The sequence below is a fragment of the Muscardinus avellanarius genome, assembly GCF_963383645.1.
Source record: "Muscardinus avellanarius genome assembly, chromosome: X".
NCBI classification, from domain to species: domain Eukaryota; kingdom Metazoa; phylum Chordata; class Mammalia; order Rodentia; family Gliridae; genus Muscardinus; species Muscardinus avellanarius.
The window spans coordinates 111,739,794-111,762,054 of record NC_137792.1 but is presented as its reverse complement, the minus strand read 5'-3'; the positions used below and the strand labels follow the sequence as shown (position 1 = coordinate 111,762,054).

General features: G+C 40.0%; 1 protein-coding gene across 1 annotated transcript; it reads right to left on the bottom strand.

Annotated features, from left to right (window-relative positions):
* Positions 1–5,555: 5,555 nt before the first annotated feature.
* On the bottom strand, positions 5,556–21,764 carry LOC308279032 (testis-specific protein TSX-like; the record flags this gene model as incomplete). The annotated part of the gene is made up of 5 exons (XM_080718998.1): positions 5,556–5,580; positions 7,603–7,700; positions 16,355–16,439; positions 20,527–20,569; positions 21,662–21,764. The coding sequence occupies 5 exons, from the start codon at positions 21,762–21,764 to the stop codon at positions 5,556–5,558; spliced, it is 354 nt and encodes a 117-aa protein (XP_080575124.1).
* Between the last annotated feature and the right edge of the window lie 497 nt (positions 21,765–22,261).

The following is a 22,261-nucleotide window of genomic DNA, read 5'->3' as shown; positions in this document are numbered from 1 at the left end:
CCTCAGCTAATTAGTGAGGCTTTCAGCAACTTAGTGAGACCCTGTTTCCAAATAAAATATAAAAAAGGCTGGTCTCGAACCTGTGATCTTCCTGTCTCAGACTCCCACATGCTGGGATTACACGTGTGCATCACCACACCTGGCTCTATCTAGGTCTCTGACTAGCTTATAACATTCTCTTCCATCACATTAGCCAAGGACCTGGCCAGTCCTGAGTTGAGTCTCTCTCTCCCAGTACCACCAAAAAAAAAAAAAAGTTAAAAAAAAGAAGAGAGGGGTAACAATGAGAAAGCAGAGGGGGCAGAGTAGTCTTGCAGTTTCAGCAGGTCAGTACTGATAGAGGAAAAACTGGCACCGACATGGGAAGTCCAGGGCCAGGGCAGAGGGTTAGGTGGATGCAGTATCTTCCTATGTGCCTTCAACTAGTTCACATTGCTCTGTTTCAGGCACCAGACCTGAGTCCAACCACCCCCACTGGAGACATTGTGGGTGGGAGCATAATGATCCATTTTTATTCAAGACTTCAGAGACAGACACTTGTTAATTTTGATGGCAAAAAGAGATCCATTCCCAACTCCCCCGTGTTCAACCATCCTCCAAGTTTACCTTGGTCTTAGCTGGAGGTGCTTTGCTCAGATAGCCATGTGCGGGTCACCGTGTTTGTTTTTTCCACTGATAACAATCCAGGATTTGCTTGGCAGTCCCCTGTGTCTGCTTTGAGTTGAGACCAAATGGAACTCACACAAGAGAGGTCTAAAAGCAGCCTTCCAAAAGTCAAATCCTATTGTTAGGACAGCTTAGGTATGTTTCACCACTCTGTTCTCTTGGAACCATGTATTTCCAGTGGTATAACTGACAAGATCTTGGCAGGTCCAATACGATGTAAATACAGGCTATACAGCATGAAGGATGCAGCAAATTAAGCCTTGAGGTTACATGCAGACAGGGGACTGGAGCTTCTCCGAATTGCTGGCACATTCTTGTGTATGCACACATGTGCACACTACTGGGGGTAGAACCTAGAGGTGTTCCACCTCTGAGCTACAGCTCCTGCCCTATTTTATTTCAAAACAAGGTCTCACTAAGCTGTGGAGGGCCTGGCTACATTCCTGAAGATGCCTGCTAACCTGCAATTCTCCTGTCTCAGCCCCTCAAGTACTGGGGCTACAGGCAGGCATCACCACACCCAGCTCTGACCCATTCTTTAGAACAAAGTTCACCTTACATCTTTTCCATTCAAATAGGAATTCATTTGTGTTTTAAAAAAGTTCACACTCCCAGCTGGGTGTGGTGGAGCACAGTTGTAATCCCAGCATTGGGGAGGCTGAGACATGAGGATTGCAGTTTAGGACAGCCTCAGCTCCTTAGTGAGGTTTTTTTTGCAATTCAGTGAGACCCTGTTTCAAAATAAAGAATAAAAAATAGGGTTAGGGATGTAGCTCAGAGATAAAATGCCCCTGGGTTCCATCCCCAGTAACACACACACACACACACACACACACACACACACACACACACACAAATTCACCACTCCTAAGAGCTTCAGCTAGGCTGAATCAGAAAGGTGGTCGGTCATAACCATTTCAACCACAGGCAGTTTAGTGATTTTTAAAATATAGCATTCACTTGTATAATATGACAAACTTTGTTGTGCTCCTGTGAATTTTTGTTCTTTTTCCCTTTTTAATGTGGTACTGAGGATTGAACCTAGGGGCATTCTACCTCTGAGCCCATTCTACCACAGCCCTATTTTAGTTTTTATTTTGAAACAGGGTCTAAGTTACCACATGCTGTCTTTGAACCTGCAATCCTCCCATTACAGCCTCCCAAGGACTGGGATTACTGGCATTCACAACCATGTTCCATTTGGAACGTTTCTTAATTCCCACAGCTTTATATGTGCATTATTCCTTTCCCACTCTGGATCATCAATATTCTTTTGCTTCTCACAATTGTTTTTTTTTTTTAATTTTTTTATTGGTGCATTATATTCATACAACTTATTGGGGTAAAAAACTTGTGTGTACAAACATGTACTCATCGCTGATTTAACCCCTACCCCAATCCCACCCCATTCCCTCCCCGTCCCTCCCTCCCTTGCTTGGCTTAGTGATTGACTTCGATATGTTTAAGTACATTGTGAGCTTTAGAGATTTTCCTCTTCCCCCCTCATTTCTCCTCCTTTAGGTTGACTTGTTTGCTCCTCTTTTCTCCCTAACTCTCACATATTAGGGAAAGCATCTGATTTCTTATTTTTTGTGCCTGACTAATCTCACTTAGCATAATGTCCTTTATAGGAGAACTAATCCCAATACTACTCAAACTATTTCGGGAAATAGAAAAAACCGGGACTCTCCCAAATACATTCTATGAAGCCAACATCACACTAATTCACAATTGTTAATTAGGTTTGTGCTTCTCAGTATTCTTGACTGAAGCAACTAAAGATATAAAGAATGTGACCTCAAGTCATCCACCCGAAAAAAATGATTACAGTATGTAAAGGAAAAAAAAAAAAAACCACAGAAGCTGGGCATGGTGGCGCAGGCTTGTAATCCCAGCATTCCATAGGCTGAGATAGGAGGATCATGGTTCCCGGACAGCCTCAGCTACTTAGTGAGGTCCTCTGCAACTCAGTGAGATCCTGTTTCAAAATAAAGAATAAAAAATAGGGCAGGGGGTGTAGCTCGGAGGTAGAATGTCCCTGGGTTCCATCCCCAGACCCACAAAAACAAAATGAAAAAAAGAAAAAAATGGAGGTGATTAGTATAGTGAGAAAGGGGACTGAGAGGTAGAAATAGCCACAGGGAGCCAGGCTTGGTGGTACAGGCTTGTAATCCCAGGAATTTCCTCACTTTAATTAAGGTCATTTACAAAACATAAATGTCTGCAGTTAACTTCATAGTTAATAGTGAAAGACTGAGCTGGGCATGCTGGCTCACCCTTGTAATTTGAGCATTTGGGAGGCTGAGACAAGAGAATCTTGGTTCAAGGACAGCCTCAAAGCCCTGCATGGTGGCGAATGCTTGTAATCCCAGCATTTGGGGGGTTGAGACAGGAGGATCGCGGTTCACAGACAGCCTCAGCTACTTAGTGAGGCCCTTTGCAACTCAGTGAGACCCTTTTTCAAAATAGAGAATAAAAAATAGGGCTGGGACTGTGGCACCAAAGTAGAATGCCCCTGGATTTCAACCTCAGTACCACAAAAATAATAATAAAAAAAGACAGCCCTGGCAACTTAGTGAGACCTTTAGTAATTTAGTGAGACCCTGTTTCAAAATGGAAATAAAAATAGGGTTGGAGGTGGGCGTGGTGGCACACGCTTGTAATCTCAGAATTTGGGAGATTGAGACAGGAGGGTTGCATTCAAAGGCAGCCTCAGTTACTTAGTGAGGCTCTTTGCAACTCAGTGAGATCCTGTTTCAAAATAAAGAATACAGAGCAGAGCATGGTAGTGCACGCTTGTAATCCCAGCATTTGGGAGGCTGAGAAAGGAGGATTGCACAGGTTCAAAGCCAGTCTCAGCTGCTTAGTGAGGCTCTCAGCAACTTATTGAGACCCTGTTTCCAAAGAAAGTATAAAATAAAATAGGTCTGGGAGTGTAGCCCAGAGGTAGAAAAGCCCCTGGGTTCCACCTCCAGTACCACAAAAACCAAACAATCCAGTACCACAAAAACCAAACAAACAAAAAACAAAATAAAGAATATAAAACAGAGCTGGTGGTATAGCTCGGAGGTAGGGTGCCCCTGGGTTCCAACCTCAGTAACGCAAAAAAAAAAAAAAAAAAGAAAGAAAGAAAAGAAAAAAGAAAAAATAAGAAAAAAAATTGCTACAAGGAAATACAGTTTTCAAATCAGAACATTTTATTTGACAATGGACAACAAAACTCCCCAATTTGTCTCAGTTGTGATACAAAGATGGCTTCAGATTGCTTTTTGGTGGCCAGATGTCTATGTTGAGCAAGAGTTATCAATCTATTAAACATACGAGAATCAAGAAAGGCTACATTTCACATCAGTTCACAAGTCCACGTGTCTTCCATTTATTTTAGCATTTTGTATTAGATGCCCTTTGAAGAAGGGCAGAGATGAAGCTATTTTCTTTCTAAACAGATTTGATCATCAGTTTCATTACCATGGCCAAAGCAGATGATGATAGTACGTTTTCTTAATCTTGTTTAATCAGAAGTAGGATCCATGGTAGAAACTGTGAAAGAAGGCTTTTAGTTACTTTCTTCTTTCCACTTCCCAGTAATGTGTTCCTCCCTCCCCACTCCCCGGGGAGAGAGTCGCATTACTGAGTCCACCTGATAGCACACATTGAAAGCCAAACATTATTCACATTTCAGCTGTATCTTATGTCTAACTAAAAATGTATATGGTGAGCCAGGTGCGGTGGTGCAAGCTTGTAATCTCAGTACTTGGGAGGCTGAGACAGGAGGATAGAGGTTTGCAGACAACCACAGCTATTTGGTGAAGCTCTCTGCAATTTAGTGAGACCTTGTCTCAAAATAAAGAATAAAAGCCAAATTGGGTGTGGTGGTGCATGCTTGTAATCCCAGCATTCCAGAAGCTGAGACAGGAGGATTAGGGTTTTCAGCCAGCCTCAGCTACTTAGTGAAGACCCTCTGCAACTTTGTGAGACCCTGTTTCAAAATAAGGAATAAAAAATAGGGCAGGGGATGTAGCTCAGAGGTAGAATGCCCCTGGGTTCTATCCCCAGACCTACACACACACACACACACACACACACACACACACACACACACGAATAAAAGCCAAGCATGGTGGCATATGCTTGTAAGCCCAGCATTTTGGAGGCTAAGACAGGAGGATTGCAGCCTCAGCTACTTACTGAGGCCTTTTGCAACTCAGTGAGGCCCTGCTTCAAAAATTAAGAATAAGAAATAGGGCTGGGGTTGTAGCTCGAAGGTAGAATTCCCCTGGGTTCCATCTTCAGTACCAAAAAAAAAAAAAAAGAAAGAAAGAAAGAAAAGAAAAGAAAAGAAAGAAAAGAAAGAAAGAAAGAAAGAGAATGAAAAAGAGAAAGAAAGAATAAAATATAGGGTTGGGGATATAGCTCAGAGGTAGAATGCCCCTGGGTTCCATTCTCAGTACAGAAAGAAAGAAAGAAAGAAAGAGGGTTCAATCCTCAGTACAGAAGAAAAAAAATGCTGGGATTACAAGCGTGCGCCACCACGCCTAGAAAGTGGTTTCTATTCCTTTCTCTCCCCACCCCCCCCCTCTGTTAACCTCTGTGACTATGCAATGCTTGATACTTTAGGGAAAAAAAGGAGTAAAGGTCAGGAGCAACCAACAGTAGTGGAGTACCTCCCATACATAAATTTGTAGATAAATTCTCAGATGTTAGGGTAAAGTATGATGCTCCTATCCTTTTCTTCCCCAATTCTTTTACTTGCCTGCGTCTACCATGTTGTGTAGCTTCTTCGAGCCTCTGAGTTTATTATGGAGACTATAACAGCCCAAGAAACCACAGCCTGATTCTCATTTATAAAGTAATATGTAGCATATGGCTACAATTGAGCATGCCTTCTATCAATCCACAAAGACATTTTTCTGCCTGAAAAAAACAGATTCATAGTTCAAAAAACCTTACTCTCATTTTTTTTTTGCAGTACTGGGAATAGAACCCAGGATCATTCTACCTTTAAGCTACACTCTCAGCCCCATTTTTTTCCTTCCTTCCTTCCTTCCTTCCTTCCTTCCTTCCTTCCTTCCTTCCTTCCTTCCTCCTTCTTCTCCTTCCTTCCTTCCTTCCTGTACTAGGGGTAGAACTCAGGGGCATTCTACCTCCGAGCTACACCCCCAGCCTAATTTTTTATTCTTCATTTTGAAACAGGTTCTTCACTGAGTTGTGGAGGGCTTCACTAAGTAGCTGAGGCTGTTCTTGAACTGTAATCCTCCTGTCTCAGCCTCCCAAATGCTGCGATTACAAGAGTGCGCCACCACACCCAGCTTTTTTTTTTTTTTTGCGCGCGCGCGTGTGTGTGTGTGTGTGTGTGTGTGTGTGTGTGTGTGTGTATGGTGCAGGAGATTGAACCCAGAGGTGTTCTACAACTGAGCTACACACCCACCCCTATTTTATTTTGAAGTAGAATCTCACAAAGTTGCAAAGACTGGCATCAAACTTTCAATCCTCCTGTCTCAACCTCCCACATACTGAGATTACAGGCATACCTCATCACATCTGGCTCCTATATATCTATTATATTTTAAAAAGATATGTGACTATAAGTGACTACCATTTGGGTACTGATTTCTCTATAAAGGTGATATGCTAAAGATTGGTAGAAAAGGGGTCAGGTGTCTAGAAAATTTGGAGAAAGGAGACATGAGCTTTTTTGAACCTACTAAAGAGGGAGGAGGGAACAGAGAATACCTTTAAGCTCTAAGCATAATCAATCTATCAGCAGAAAATATTTTTTGACTGTTTCCTGATGACAAAAAAGATCCCTCTTTCCAAAAATTCCAAAAGGCAAACCCTTTGGAATAACCTTGAAACTTCTAGTAATCTTAACCTTCTTATTTCTGGGGAATGTATCCCACATGGGTATGTTACCTATTAGTTCCAAATACCCAAGGGGATGATTGGGCTACAAGAATGTAACATCTGATTTTAATAACAATACAAACAAGGGAGAAGATACCTGATGCAGATTTTCCAAGGTCTTGGTCTGTTTGTGAGTTTACTTTTCTCTGCATCTCCCTAAGACACAGAGATCCATTGTAATTGTGAATAAGTTGACATCAACAATTTAAGGACTCACTGACAGTAGTATATTTCTACACATTCATACTGAAAGGGATACTGATTGAGGATTCTGATATTAATTCTATAGCAAGATGTGTTCCAATTAAAAGAGATGGGAGATGTAAAATTTTTAAAAAATGGTACTGGGGATTGAGCACAGGGGCATTCTATCTCTGGACTACAGTCACAGCCCTTTTAATTTTTACTTTGAAACAGGGTCTCATTAAATTGCTGAGGGTCTTGCTAAATTGCTGAGGCTGGCCTCAAATCTGCGATCTTCCTGTCACAACCTTCCAAGTACTGGGTTTACAGGTGAGTACCACAACACCTGGCTAATTTATTTTTTATTTTAATGATATGGGAAACATGTGGAAAGAAAAGACCAAGGAATTGGGGTCTTTGATAAAAGAACTTTCACTACAACTACTATTTTTGTTTTTTTAAAAAAAAAAACCACTCTAGCCGGGCGTGGTGGTGCACACTTGTAATCCCAGCATTTGGGAGGCTGAGACAGGAGGATCACGGTTTGCTCACAGCCTCAGCTACTTAGTGAGGCCCTCTGCAACTCAGTCAGACCCGGTTTCAAAATAAAGAATAAAAAATAGGGCAGGGGGTGTAGCTTGGAGGTCAAATCCCCCTGGGTTCCATCCCCAGACCAGCAATAAATAAATAAATAAATAAATAATAAAAGCACTCTAAGTGAATCATTGAAATTTTAAACAAAAGTGAACATTTCGAGCATAGGTAATGACTAGGTAATTCTCACACTGTTTCTGTACTGTCTGTCTCCCCTAAATACCTCACAACTCAAGTAAGCTTAAGACTACCTACATGAACATGGAGGGGCTTATCTTTATGTTGCCAATGATGACTTTCACATTATCATCAGTGTCACTGTCACTGTTCTCATCTTCTTCCTCTATGGGTGCCTATGGAGTGATGAAGACACAAGGAAAAGAAAAAATTGAAATAGGGCATTTAGATAGATCTGTCAGTCAAAGAAGGAGGGCTTATGCCTTAATTTAACATTATAAGTGATACTCTTAAAGGAGGAAAAATAAAGTTGAGGCAAAGCTTAGCAACCAAGTCTACCCAATAACCTGACTTTTGCCTTTCTCCTGCATTAAGATAACTAGGCAAGCCAGGCACAGTGGGAAAAGCCTATAATCCAATTACTGGGAGGCTGAGACAAGAGGATCGCAGGTTCAAGGCCAGTCTCTGCAATTTAGCAAGACTTGGTTTCAAAATAAAAAATAAAATAGGGCTGGAGATGTAGCTGAGAAGTAGATTGCTCCTGGGTTCAATTCCCAGTATCAAAAAAAAAATCACTAGGTAAGTATCATGATAACCTTTGGAAAATAGACTTTGAGTATGGGGCTTTTATGATGGTAGATTACATAATTTAATAATAGCACCAAATAACCTGAGGAGATCTGAATTAGTTCTAGAATATTTTTATGGTTTCAGTTGATGACTAAAATCCTTAATTCACATCTATTGTTGCTGATACTTATGCTCTTTCTCAGAGATTACAGCCATCAAAGTCTAATCCAGCATACCTCTCTAGTGCTATCATGCTGGCTTCAGGTTAGAAATACTGAAGATATTTGAGCAGATTATTACTTACATAGTTGATCTTCAATCTTCATAGGTTGTATGCATGCAAATTCACCTATTTTCTAAAATTAGTTGTGATCCCCATATCAATACTTGGAGTGTGTTCTTAATCTTTAGCACATATTATCAGCGTGATGAAAATTTTGAGTACCTGATATGTCACCTGATATGCCTGTTTCCATCTGAGGTTGAACAAAGTGAAACTGTGCCTTCTTGTTTTAGCTTCCATACTTAAACAAGTATCTCTGTATTGGCTCTTTAATGTCACATTTTAATTTTTGTTCTCTTTGTTGATTATTTCACTGTTTCAATGGCTAAATGCTGTCTAAACGCAAGATGTGCTAAATAAAGCTGTGATGTGCTTTATGGAAAAAGTGGGGGCTAAGCCGGGCATGGTGGCGCACGCTTGTAATCCCCGCGTTTGGGAGGCCGACACAGGAGGATCGCACAGGTTCAAAGCCAGCCTCAGCTACTTAGTGAGGCTTTCAGCAACTTAGTGAGACCCTGTTTCCAAATAAAATATATATTAAAAAAATAGGTCTGGGAGTATAGCCTGGAGGTAGAAAGCCCTTGGGTTCCACCCCCAGTACCACAAAAAAAAAAGTGGGGGCTAGATAAGCTCTGCTCAGGTATGAGTTATAGTGCTTTTGGTCATGATTTTAATGTTAGTGAATTAGCCATGCATTTAAATAAAATCACTTTAGTCCTGCCATGGTGGCACATGCTTGTAATCCCAGGGCTTGGGAGGCTAAAACAGGAGGATCACACAGGTTCGAAGCCAGCCTCAGCTACTTAGCGAGGCTCTCAGCAACTTAGTGAGAACCTGTTTCTGGGAGTATAGCCTGGAGGTAGAAAAGCCCCTGGGTTCCACCCTCAGTACCACAAAAATAAGTAAAATAAGGTCACTTTAAATGGGATCACACAAAAAACAAGGTTATGTCTTGAATGGTTCACACAAATGTGATCAGAGTCTGATAGGAACCTAATCCTGTATTTCCCCAAGCAGTAATGACTCGGAGTTTGCAAATTAAGTTTCTGGACAGATGTTATACAATGTAACGACAGTGAATACTAGACTTGACTATATTTGTATATAACACATAAAAATGTAATTTCTTAATGAAATACCAGTAAGTTTCATGCCCATCTCACCCAAAAAATAATATTAGAGTGGTTTATTAAAATGATTGTTCTTGAGCACTTAGAAATGAAAAAAGCTCCTTACTAGGCCCCAGGATTGAGTCAAAAAAGAAACCCTCTGGTAACATCAGAATAACTACGTTTTTGACATATTTACATAGTTGACAGATTACTGATATGAATTAGATCACATTACAACCTCATAATATTTAACAAGACCTTTCACTGTATCTTTTTGGATAAGATATATGGGCTAAATGATAATACAATTTAGTGGCCTTATAACTGCAAAGACACAAAAAGGGTTCTGTTAGCCTGGTGTGGTGGCACAGGCTTGTAATCCCAGTACTTGGGAGGTTGAGACAGGAGGATCCAAGTTCTTGGACAGCCTCACCTACTTAGGGAGGCCCTCCGCAACTTAGTGAGACCCTGTTTCAAAATAAAGAATAAAAAATTGAGCTGAGGGTGTAGCTTGGAGGTAGAATGCCCCCAGCACCACAAAAAAGGGTTCTGTTGCTATTTTATGCAACTGTACTAAATCTGTATTCTTCCAAGCCTTGTTCATTAAAATATTTTAAACAGTTACTTTTATAAAGAAATAAAAAGCATGTTTAACAGAGTTTTTTTCTTTCTTTTTTTTTTTTTTTTTGGTGGGTCTCGGGATGGAACCCAGAGACATTTGACCTCCGAGCTACACTCCCTGCCCAAATTTGTATTTTTTATGTTGAAACAGGGTCTCACTGAGTTCCAGAGGGCCTTACTAAGTAGTGGAGGCTGTCCAGTTTGATGTGCTAGGAAATGATGTAAGAACAACATGGAAGAACAGAAAGTAACCTTCCTCTAGCTTTCCACTGCAACAGGCTTGTTCATTTGTAGTGAGGGATAGTCTTGTCCACCTAGGAGCCCAGCAGGATGCAGGAACCAGGCCTGTCTACCTCATTATCAGCCTTGGACCCTAGAGAAGCCCTGTGATTTGACGCTAGCTCTTCTCAATTCAAAGTTAGCAGAAAAGTAAACAATAAATCCACAGAGAAATAACTGAAATGGAGGCTAGAAAGATAATAGAGAAAATCAATAGGAATAAGAGTTGGATGTGAGCTGGGCGTGGTGGCGCACACTTGTAATCCCAGCACTTGGGAGCTGAAACAGGAGGATTGCACTAACCAGCTTAGTGAGGCTCTCAGCAACTTAGTGATACCCTGTTTCCAAATAAAATATAAAATAGGTCTGAGAGTGTAGCCTGGAAGTAAGAGAGTCCCTGGATTTTAGTCCCAGTACCAAAAAAAAAAAAGAGTTGTGTGTGTGTGTGTGTGTGTGTGTGTGTGTGTGTGTGTGTGTGTGTGTTACTAGGGATTGAGCCTAGGGATATTCTATCTCCCAGCCCTACTTTTTATTTTTATTTTGAAACAGGGTCTCCCTAGGTTAATGAGAGTCTCACCTATTGCTGAGGCTGGCTTTAAACATGTGATTCTCCTGTCTAAATCTCCCAAGTACTGAGATTACGGGCATTCGTCACCATGCCTGGCTAAACAACATCTTTTATAATAAAAAATTTCATCATGTTAGCTAATGTATGAAAGTCTGTCAACATAATAAAGAACATATATGCCAAGCTCAGAGTAATACCATACCCAACCCTGAAAAGCTGAAAGGGATCTAACAGGTACAAGACAAGTATGCCCACTCTCACCATTTATATTTAATATAGTACTAAAAGCAACAGATAGAGAAATTAGCAAAATGTAAAAAGTAATTGTCACCAAAATTGGAAAGGAAGAAGTTAAACTGTTTGCAGAAGATATGATCTTTTTCATAGAAAACCTTAAAGATTTCAACAAAAATGTTAGAATACATGCAGTAAATTTGGAAGATATGAAAACCAACATATAAAAATCAGTGTCATTTCTACACACTACAAGTGAAACATGAGAAAAATTGTGCTTGTATAAACATGAGTATGCATGTATCACTACATAGTATTCCAACTTTAATTCATTTGAAAAGATACCAAGGAATGGTATAGCTGGATCATATGGTGGTTCCATTCCTAGTCTTTTGAGGAACTTCCATACTAATCTCCATATTGGTTGCACTAATTTACAGTCTTATCTACAGAGTATAATAATTCCTTTTGCTCCTCATCCTTGCCAGCATTTACTACTATTTATATCCTTGAGTACTGCCTTTTAACTGGGATTAGATGGAATTTTAGGGTAGTTTGGATTGCTAACAACGTTGAACAGTTTTTTCATGTATTTCTTGGCCATTTGTATTTCTCATTTTGAGGAAGTTCTATTTGTTATTGTGAAGTGAAATCAGCCAGTCTTAGAATGCCAAGGGTCATATGTTTTCTCTCATATATGGAAGCTAGAGAGATGATGATGTATAATTACAGTGCACCAACAAAAGTATAAAATAAGTAAATAAACAATAGGAAATAAAAAGGACTTTGTGATAACGAGTGAGACCAGTTGGAGAGAAGGGAACTGAAGGAAAGAGATGGGGAAGAGAGAAAAGGAGGCTTGAAGAAGGAAACAGACCAAATAATATTATGTCCATATATGTAGATATCATTAACAACCTTAGTAGGATGCATGGGGAGGGAGGAGCGGCGTCTTGAGATAGAGTTATGGGGGAAACAGCAAGATATATTGAGTGCATATATGAATGCATCACTTTGGATCTCACTATGATGTATAACTAATTATATTGCACCAATAAAATTTATTTATTTATTTATTTATTTATTTATTTATTTATTTATTTTATGCCGGGTGTGGTGGTGCACGCTTGTAATCCCGGCACTTGGGAGGTGGAGACAGGAGGATTGCGCAGGTTCGAAGCCAGCCATGCTGGCTTAAGAGACCCTGCTTCCACATAAAAATATAAAATAGGTCTGGGAGTGTAGCCCGGAGGTAGAAGGGCTTCCAGGAACCCCAGTACCACCAAAAAATTATTTATTTATTTATTTATTTATTTAATTTTTATTTATTTTGTTTGTGGGTCTGGGGATGGAAGCCAGAGGCATTTGACCTCCAAGCTACACCCCCTGCCCAATTTTTTATTCTTTATTTTGAAACAGGGTCTCATTCAGTTGCAGAGGGCCTCACTAAGTAGCTGAGGCTGTCCGCGAACCACGATTCTCCAGTCTCAGCCTCCCGAATGCTGGGATTACAAGCGTGCGCCATCACGCCCGGCATGCACCAATAACATTAAAAAAAAAAAAGAAAACATGTAGCCAAGTGTGGTGGCACATGCCTGTAATTCTAGTACTTAGGAGGTTGGGACAGGAGGATCTTAAGTTCCAGGCCAGTCTCTACAACTTAATAAGATCCTCAGTAACTTAGTGAGACCCTATTTCAACATAAAAACTAAAAAGGGCTGGGAGTAGATAGGAGGTAGAAGGTGCCTGGGTTCAATCCCCAGTATCACAGAAAGAACACAATAATAAATGCTGGTGAAGAAGTGGGTGAAAAAGGATACATGTACACTGGTTGGTAGGATTGTAAATTAGTACAACCCTATGAGAATCAGAATAGAGGCTCTTCAAAAGATTAGGAATAGCCAGATATGGTGGTGCATACTTGTAATCCCAGTACTTGGGACTCTGAGACAGGAGGATCACAGGTTCAAGGCCAGCCTCATGTACTTAATAAGGCCCTTTGCAACTTAGTGAGACCCTGTTTCAAAATAAAGAATAAAAACAGGGCTGGAGGTATAGCTCAGAGATCAAATGCCCCTGGGTTCCATCCCCAGTCACTCTCACACACACACACACACACACACACACACACACACACACACACACACAGAATAGAACCACCATATGACTCAGCTATAGCACTCCTTGTTATTTATCCAAAAGAATTAAAGTTAGAATACTACATTACACATGCATATCTATGTATATAGTAAAACAATTCATAATAACCAAGTTAAAAAGCCAGCATAAGTGTCTATCAATGGATGAATGGGTAAAGAAAATGTGGTATATACATACACGATGTTGTTTTACTCAGCCATAAAGAAAAACATAATTATATCATTTGCAGAAAAATAGATGGAACTGGAATATATTATGCTAAGTGAAAGAAGCCACACTCATAAAGTGAAGGGTAGTATGTTTTTCTCATATGTAGAAGCTAGAGAGAAAAAAGGAAACCCACACACATATTAGTGTCAATTAAATATACATGTGCCCAAATAAAATGCCAAGAAAATAAGCCAAATGGAAGAAAATAGCACTCCAAGCTATAAATGTGTACATGGTCAATCTTGGATAAGGTTATTCAGAACACACAACTGGGAAAAGATAATCTCTTCAAGAAGTAATATTGATAAATAGCTTACCTATATACAAAAGAATAAATTTGAATCCTTATACCAAATAAATAGTCTGGTGTGGTAGCACACATTTGTAATCCCAGCATTCGGGAGGCAGAGACAGGAGGATCACAATTCGCAGACAGCCTCAGCTACTTAGTGAGGTCATCTGCAACTCAGTGAGACCCTGTTTCAAAATAAAGAATAAAAAATAGGGCTGGAGGTGTAGCTCAGAGGTAGAATGCCCCTGGGTTCCATCCCCAGACCCACAAAAAAAAAAAAAAAGTGCAAAGGACCCCAAAAGACATTTCTCCAAGGAAGACCTAACAATGGCCATGAGATATGTGAAAAGGTTCTTACCATCTTTAATTATCAGAATCATATAAAAATCACAGTGAGATATCACCTCAAACCTATTAAGACAGCTATTGTCAAAAAGTCAAAAGTTAACAAGTTTTAGTAAGGATGTGAAGAAAAGGGAACATTTGTACACTAGTGGGGTGAATGAAATTGGTAAGGTAAGATTATGGAAAAAGGTATATAATTTACCCCCCCAAATTTTATTTATTTATTTATTTATTTATTTATTTATTTATTTATTTATTTATTTATTTTGCGGTACTGAAGATTGAATCCAGGGGCATATTACCTCTGAGCTACATCCACAGCCCAATTTTATTCTTTATTTTGAAACAGCATCTCACTAAGCTGCAGAGAGCTGAGGCTGGTCAGGAACAGGATGTAGCTGAGGCTGGTCAGGAACCAGAATTCTCCTGTTAGCCTCCCAAGTAGTGGAATTACAAGGAACCGGATTCCTCCTGTCAGCCTCCCAAGTAGTGGAATTACAAGCATGCGCCACCACGCCCAGCAAAATAGGGTTTTTGTGGGGGGGGGTATGAGGATGGAACCCAGGGGCATTCAACCTCCGAGCTACACCCCCTGCCCTATTATTATTCTTTATTTTGAAACAGGGTATCACTAAGCTGCAGAGAGCCTCACTAAGTAGCTGAGGCCGTTCACGAACCTTGATCCTGATCTTTATTAATCTGTCAGTGGACACCTAGGTTGTTTTCATATCTTGGCTTTTCTGAATAATGCTGCTATGAACATGAAAGTGAAAACAACCTAGGTGTCCACTGACAGACTAATAAAGAAAATGTGGTGCGTACACACACACACACACACACACACACACACACACACACATACAAATACTGAAATAGTATTCACTTATATAAAAGGAAATCCTGTGATTCGTGACAATGTGGAATAACCTGGAAGGCATTATTCAAAGGGAAATAAGCAATATATAGAAAGATAAATAATGAATGATCCCACACATAAGTAGGATCTCAAAACATCAAACTCAAAAGCAGAGAGTAGAACACTTGTTCCCAGGAGCTGAGGAGTAGAAGAAGGGGGATATATTGGTCAAAGAATACAAATATATTGTTCAAAGAGTACAAGTTATCTGAGTAAGTTCTGGAGAATTAAATGTACAGCATGATGACTACAGATAATAAGGCTGTGTTGCATACTTGAAATTTGCAAAGAAACTAGATCTTAAATGCTCTCACTATAAAAAATGGAGAAGGGGGTGTAGCTCAGTGATAGAACATGTGCTTAGCATATACAAAGCCCTGGTTTCAGTTCCCAGCACTAAAAAAGTAAAAATTAAAAAGGTATCTATTTGAGATGATGGGTGTGTTGATTCACTTCATTATGGTAATCACTTCACAATGTATCATCATGTTGTATATTTTTTTGGCTATAATGGAGATGGAACCCAGGGCATTCTACCTTCAAGCTACACCCTCAACACTATTTTTTTAAATTTTGAAACAGTTTCACTGAATTGCAAAAGGCCTCACTAAGTAGCTGAGGCTGTCCGGGAACCTCAATCCTCCTGTCTCAGCCTTCCAAATGCTGGGATTACAAGTGTGCACCACCACACATTTTTAAAGTACACAACATGAGCCTGGTATGGTGGTGCACACTTGTAATCCCAGCATTTGGGAGGCTGAGACTGGAAGACCGCAGTTCACAGGCAGCCTCAGCTACTTAGTGAGTGAGGCCCTCTGCAACTCAGTGAGACCCGATTTCAGAATAAAGAATAAAAAGTAGGGCCGAGGCTGTAGCTCAGAGGTAGAATGCCCCTGGGTTCCATCCCCAGTACCCGCCCCCCCCCCAAGTCTCAGTATTTTAAGAGTTAAAAAGAGTAAATTCCATGAGTTCATTAGCTTTTTCTTCCTCTTGCTTCCCCAAATATCTCCACCAACAGACAGGAAAAGTACAAGAAATAATGGAAAACTCTACTAAGTACCTGTCAACCTACCTATCTCTTAGAAGGATTTATGAAAGAAAAGATTGTGACCACTTTTCAGTTGGCATCATTAGCCCAACACCACACATAATCTAGTGTCTTTGGAATTTTTCCCCTTTGCCATTTTTTTATGCTTTCTAGGTTCCCAAATGATAATATTCTTCTGTTCTCTTTACTTACACTCTGGCAATAGTCTCTCTCATCAGTACTGCTGACTTTGTTCTTTTGAAGAACACCTTGCTGGTGCAGAGATGATTCTGTATGGCTAGACAAAAATGATACAACAATAAACACTCTGGAGGGCTGTTTGCCCCAACATCAGACAATGCAATTAAAAACAGAGACCTAAGTATTAATCTAAAGTGCAAACCGGGGACTAGAACCAAATGAATGAATAGTTAAGATTTAATTCTGAGAATGCAGTGAACAGAATACTAAAGCTGAAGAGCTACTAGAGGGCAACTAGGCCAACTTCATTTTACAGATTAGGAAACTGAAACTCAGAGAGATGAATTAGTATTATCACAGTCCTCTAGCCAGATAATTGACTTTGTTCCAATTTAATTGCTCCAAAGTACCTATGCAATTTTAAGTGGTTTACTTCATCTTATGGTTTGACTATGAAATGTCCTGCAGAATAGTTCATGTATTGGCAATGCAAAACTATTTAGAGGTGAAATAAATTAATCGAGCTCTGAGGTTATCAGTGGATAAATCCATCAATGAATTAATAATTTGAATGGGTTTATCTGTAAGCAGGTGAGGCATGGTTGAGAAGGTGGGTTACTGGGATCATGGCACTGGGGACTAGACCTGTCCCTGGTAATTTCCTCTATTTGTTTCTCAGTCGCCATGAGCTGAGCATCTTTCTTTCATCATACTTTATTGTTAGGATATTGCTGTGTTTGAGTCAGCCAATCATGGACTGAACCTCTGAAACTCTAATCCAAATAAATATTTTCTGCCGGGCGTGGTGGCGCACGCTTGTAATCCCCGCGCTTGGGAGGCAGAGACAGGAGGATCGCGCAGGTTCGAAGCCAGCCGCGCGTGCTGGCTTAGGAGACCCTGTTTCCAAAATGAAAATGTAAAAATAGGTCTGGGAGTGTAGCCCGGAGGTAGAAGGGCTTCCAGGAACCCCAGTACCACCAAAAAAAAAAAAAAACCAAATAAATATTTTCTTTGCTAAGTTATTCTTGTCAGGCCTTTTATTTATGGCAATGGAAAAGCTAACTAATACACTTGATATATTTTACTTTTTGGCCACTTTGTTCTGGTCGATGATTACGTTAAATTTTCTATTTTTATTTTTTGCTTCTGAGGATTGAACCTAGGGGCATTTTACTATAAGATTTTCCCCCAGTCCTCTTCAAAAATTTTTAAAAATTTGAACAAGTTCTTGCTAATTTGCTGAGAATCTTGCTAACTTGATGAGGCTGGCCTTGGACCTATAATCCTCCTGTCTCAGTCTCCCAAGTACTGGTATTACACGCATGTGCCAGTGCATCTGACTTAATAATTATCTTTAAAGAGTTTTAATTTGGGATTTTTCAGTCCACAGCTACTAACATAAGTTCTATTTCCAATATTCACAATAAAAATGGACTTATCAGTAGTAACAAAATATTTTAACTATGTTAAGAGGATGATCTGAAATCATACACAAAAGAAAATGTGCACTTTTTCTGGGCAGCCAAATATATGCTTCTGCAAGAGAGAATCGTTGCACTTTGAAAATCTTCTACCCTCTGTTCTTTTTTATACTTTTTTGGTACACTATAATTATACATCATGAGTGCAAAGTGATACAAACACACATATGCATAGTACTTGCTATTTCCCTCCAGATCCCACCTGTTCTCCTCTCCTTCCTTCCCTGTACATTGTTAATGAGACTGGTAGTGACTAATACCTTTGCATGTGGATATAGCATCATTTGAACTGTTTCTTTTATCAAGCCTCCTTTTCCCCCTCTCAACCTCCTTTCCTCAGTCCCCTTCTATTATTCTCTCTTCTAATTTATCTGAGGTCCCTTTTGTTTCCTATTTCTTCTCTAGTTTCCACATATGAGAGAAAACATAACACCTTTGACTTTCTGAGACTGGCTGATCTCGCTTAGCCTCATATGCTCTAATTCCATCCATTTTTCTGCAAATGACATAATTTTGTTCTTTTTAAATATTTCTTTTGTGTGATTTTATTGGTGCATTATAGTCTCACATCGTAATGTAAATCACGTTGACAATGACATACATGCACATGCTCTTGGTGCCCCCACCTCTCCATTTCCCTCCCTCCCAATATGGATACCCACATTGACATTGATATATTCACACGTATATACATATTCTATGGTAGTATTTCTTTTTTTTTCAGTACTGGGGATGGAACCCAGGGGCATTTGACCTCCGAATTATACCCCCTGCCCTATTTCTTTATTTTGAAACAGGGTCTTACTAAGTTGCAAAGGGCCTCACTAAGTAGTAGCTAAGGCTGTTCAAGAACCTTGATTCTCCTGTCTCAGCCTCCCAAATGCTAGGAATACAAGCATGTACCACCATACCCAGCTTTTTCTATGGTAGTATTTCTATTACTGATTCTAAGTCTTCCTCTACCCCTACCTTTATATCTACTCCCTGAAACCCTGAGGTTTCTCGTTGTATCCCAATTACTCTCTATCCTGCACATATATATGACCCTTCACTCTCTGTGATTGGCTAATCTCACTTAACATAATGTTCTTTATGGCTGAGTAAAAGCCCATTGTGTGTATATACCATATTTTCTTCATCTATTCATCTACTGATGAATACATAGATTGGTTCCATAATTTGGCTACTATAAAACTGTGCTGCCATAAACATGGATATGCATGTAATCCTATAGAATTCTGACATTAATTCTTTTAAAAAGATAGCAAAAAGTGATAAAGCTGGGTCATACGGTGAATCCATACCCAGTTTTCTGAGGAATCTCTATAATGATCTCTATAGCAGCTACACTAATTTACAATTCCACTAACAATGTAGAAGAGTTCCTATTTCCTCACATCCTCACCAGTATTTATTATGTTCTTGATGACTGCTGTTCTAATTGGAGTTTATATAGAATCTCATGGTAGTTTTGATTTGCATCTCCCTGGTTGCTATGATGTTGAACATTTTTTCATATATTTTTGGCCATTTGAATTTCTTTTGAGAAGTATCTATTTAGTTCAATGACCTACATTTATATTGGGTTGTATGTTATTTAGTGTTAAGTTTAAGTTCTTTATTTATTCTAGATATTAGTCCTCTATTGGAGTAGGAGCAGAATCTGTTTTTATCAGTTTTCCAGCTATACTAGAAATCAGAATTATTGATTTTTACTGTACGATTGCTGAGCTTCCCACCAACTTTTCCCAAGGTCCACCTACCTCAGTTTGGTGGTATAGAGCTGTTATTTTGCTTCATTTTCAGAGAGCTCCTCGATTGAGGAGGGCTTCTCTAATTCGCCATCCATACCTCTGTTTTTATTATTAAATAAATAAGCTCCAAAGAAAACTAAACAAAAGTGATTTGTTTTCTCCCAGAGTTCCTGGGATCACAGTTTATTGGTTCTCTAAGGCAGAATGCATCATACCTCATTCTTTAGAGTTATTAGCAATGTTGATCATTTAGCCTTGGGAGAATCCCTACCTGAAAGCTGTGTACAAAACAGAAATTGCCACCTACCATACTGCAAGGACTACAGAACATAAGAAATCAAGATCCCAAAGACACCATTTTCAGAAGCTTGTTCTATATGTGAAAGCTAGGGAGAAATGGGTAACAGGAGGAACTCTAGATAAAGAAGGAGATCCTATAGAGGAGAAAATAAGGCAACCTAACTGAGGGGATGGGAGGGGGAAGAAGAAAACTCTCTAAAGCACAGGGTGTACTTAAACAAATCAAAGTCAGTCACTAAGCCAGGCATAGGAAGGAGGGAGGGGGAGGGAATGAGGTGGGGATTGGGTAAAGGCTAACTGGGTGATGTGTGCATGTATGTCTACACAAGTCATCCCATTAAGATGTATGACTACAATGCACCAATAAAAAAATAAAGCTTGTTCCAACAACCCTCTTTTGTGAGACAAAGCAAATTATCAGTTTCAATCAGTGAGAAGGCCAAAGATTTCTTTCTACTGGAAAATAAAGTGTGATATATTCCTAGCTACTGTTCCAGAAAGTCCCATGGAAGGGTACAAGGCTGTATTGTTCATCACAGCATAAAACAAGATAGTCTGTAATGTAGTCCTTGTTGTTCATTTTGATTGAAATCAACTGTCACCACAAAGATAGCAATTGTTATAGTGAACAAAAGGTTTTAGAACTTACCTCAGTAATGATCTATCCTCCTGCTTATGGATGTTATCGTCATCTGTGAATATGAAAAAAGGTTAATGTACAAACTCAATCAAATGTGCAGAGGGAGCCAGGTGCAGAGGTACATACATGTAATTCCAGTACTTGGGAGACTGAGATAAGAGGATTTCAAGTTTGAGGACAGCCTCAACAACATAGAAAGACTTTCAGTAACCTAGCAAAACACTGTTTCCAAACAAAAAATTTAAAAAGCTGGGGGTGTACCTCAGAGGCAAAATGCCCCTTGGTCTAATTCTTAGTACCCCCCCCACAATAACACACAGGAGAAAGAAATATACAGACTCAATTGTAAATGAAATGGATACATTTTATTTATTTATTTTTTGGTGGTACTGGGGATGGAACCCTTCTACCTTTGGGCTCCACTCCCAGACCTATTTTATATATATTTTTTATTTGGAAACAGGGTCTCTTAAGCCTGGGTAATTCTCCTGTCTCTGCCTCCCAAGCGCAGGGATTACAAGCATGTGCCACCACGCCCGGCTAATACATTTCATCTTAAAAGGTCAACATACTTTGAAAACATGCATTAATGGCATGCTTTAGAAGGCAAAGAAACAGGAGTATGTATTGATCCTGATTTTATAGAAAGTAAGACTGTGACATGGGAAACTTAGGCTACTATCCCAAGATGGTAAAAAGAACTCAAAGTAAATGCCACAGTTTAAAGGGCTCGTTTGTCTGATAGGACCTTCAATTTGCTCAATAGCAGATGACCTGCATAGGAGGAGAAAAATAGAAAGAGAATATAATATCCATTCGTTCTCACTAAAAACATTTCTTAAATACTCCTGGCTTTTCAACAGTATCCGCCTGCAGCTTCATAAAAATTAATATGGAATGCCCATTTATTTCAAGGCTTACATAGCTGTACTATTCATCATTCTGGCTCACTTTAGTTAAATAGAACCCTTGATTCAGTTAATAGTTTTGTGTTAAATTAGGAAGAGAAGGCATGACAGCAAAAAGCTGAGAAGACACTGGAGGTGGTTTTCCTTTGCTCCTTGGGAGCTTGAGAGAAAATCTGAGCATCTCTGAATCCAGGAGCGAGGAGATATCCCCTTCCCTTTAGGGTAATGATACCAACCTAGGTCTTCACCTCTGCAAAGCCAGTGCTCTTTGTCTTCCAACTCCAGATGGCCCACATTGCACTCTGTTTCTAAAGATTCTGGTTCCTGCTCCTTCGACATAGCTCTGGGATTACGCTTCTGGATTTGGGGTTAGAATAGGGTGAGGCCTGTTGGAGGAAATGGTCTTTATTGATAATTGCAGTAGCAGCCACAGCCACAGAAATTAGCGTGGATGGAGAACAAGTAGCAGAATTGTGCAGAGAGAAGGGGAGCCCCACCAAGCTGCAAGAGTCAAGTTGAACCGGAGGAAAGGCGGAGTGCAGTTCAGGGACCTTGTCAAACTCTCCTTTTAGTCCTCTTCGTCTTCAAGAGGAAAAAAAATGTAGGAGTGTGATGGAGGGATAAGGCAGGGAACAGAGATCACCCCCCCCCTCCGCCCCGGGGGGTGTGGGTGGGTGGGGGGTGGAAAAGAAAACTGTAGGACAAAGGAAGGTCCCACCTCCTTCAAGTCTTAAAGACCTAGCCCCTAGGTTTTCTCTCCCCAGGAGTGGAAAAACTTACCCAATGTCAGTGGCCTAGTTGTCCTTGGACAGGGGGTGGGGCGGGCAATTGGCCTT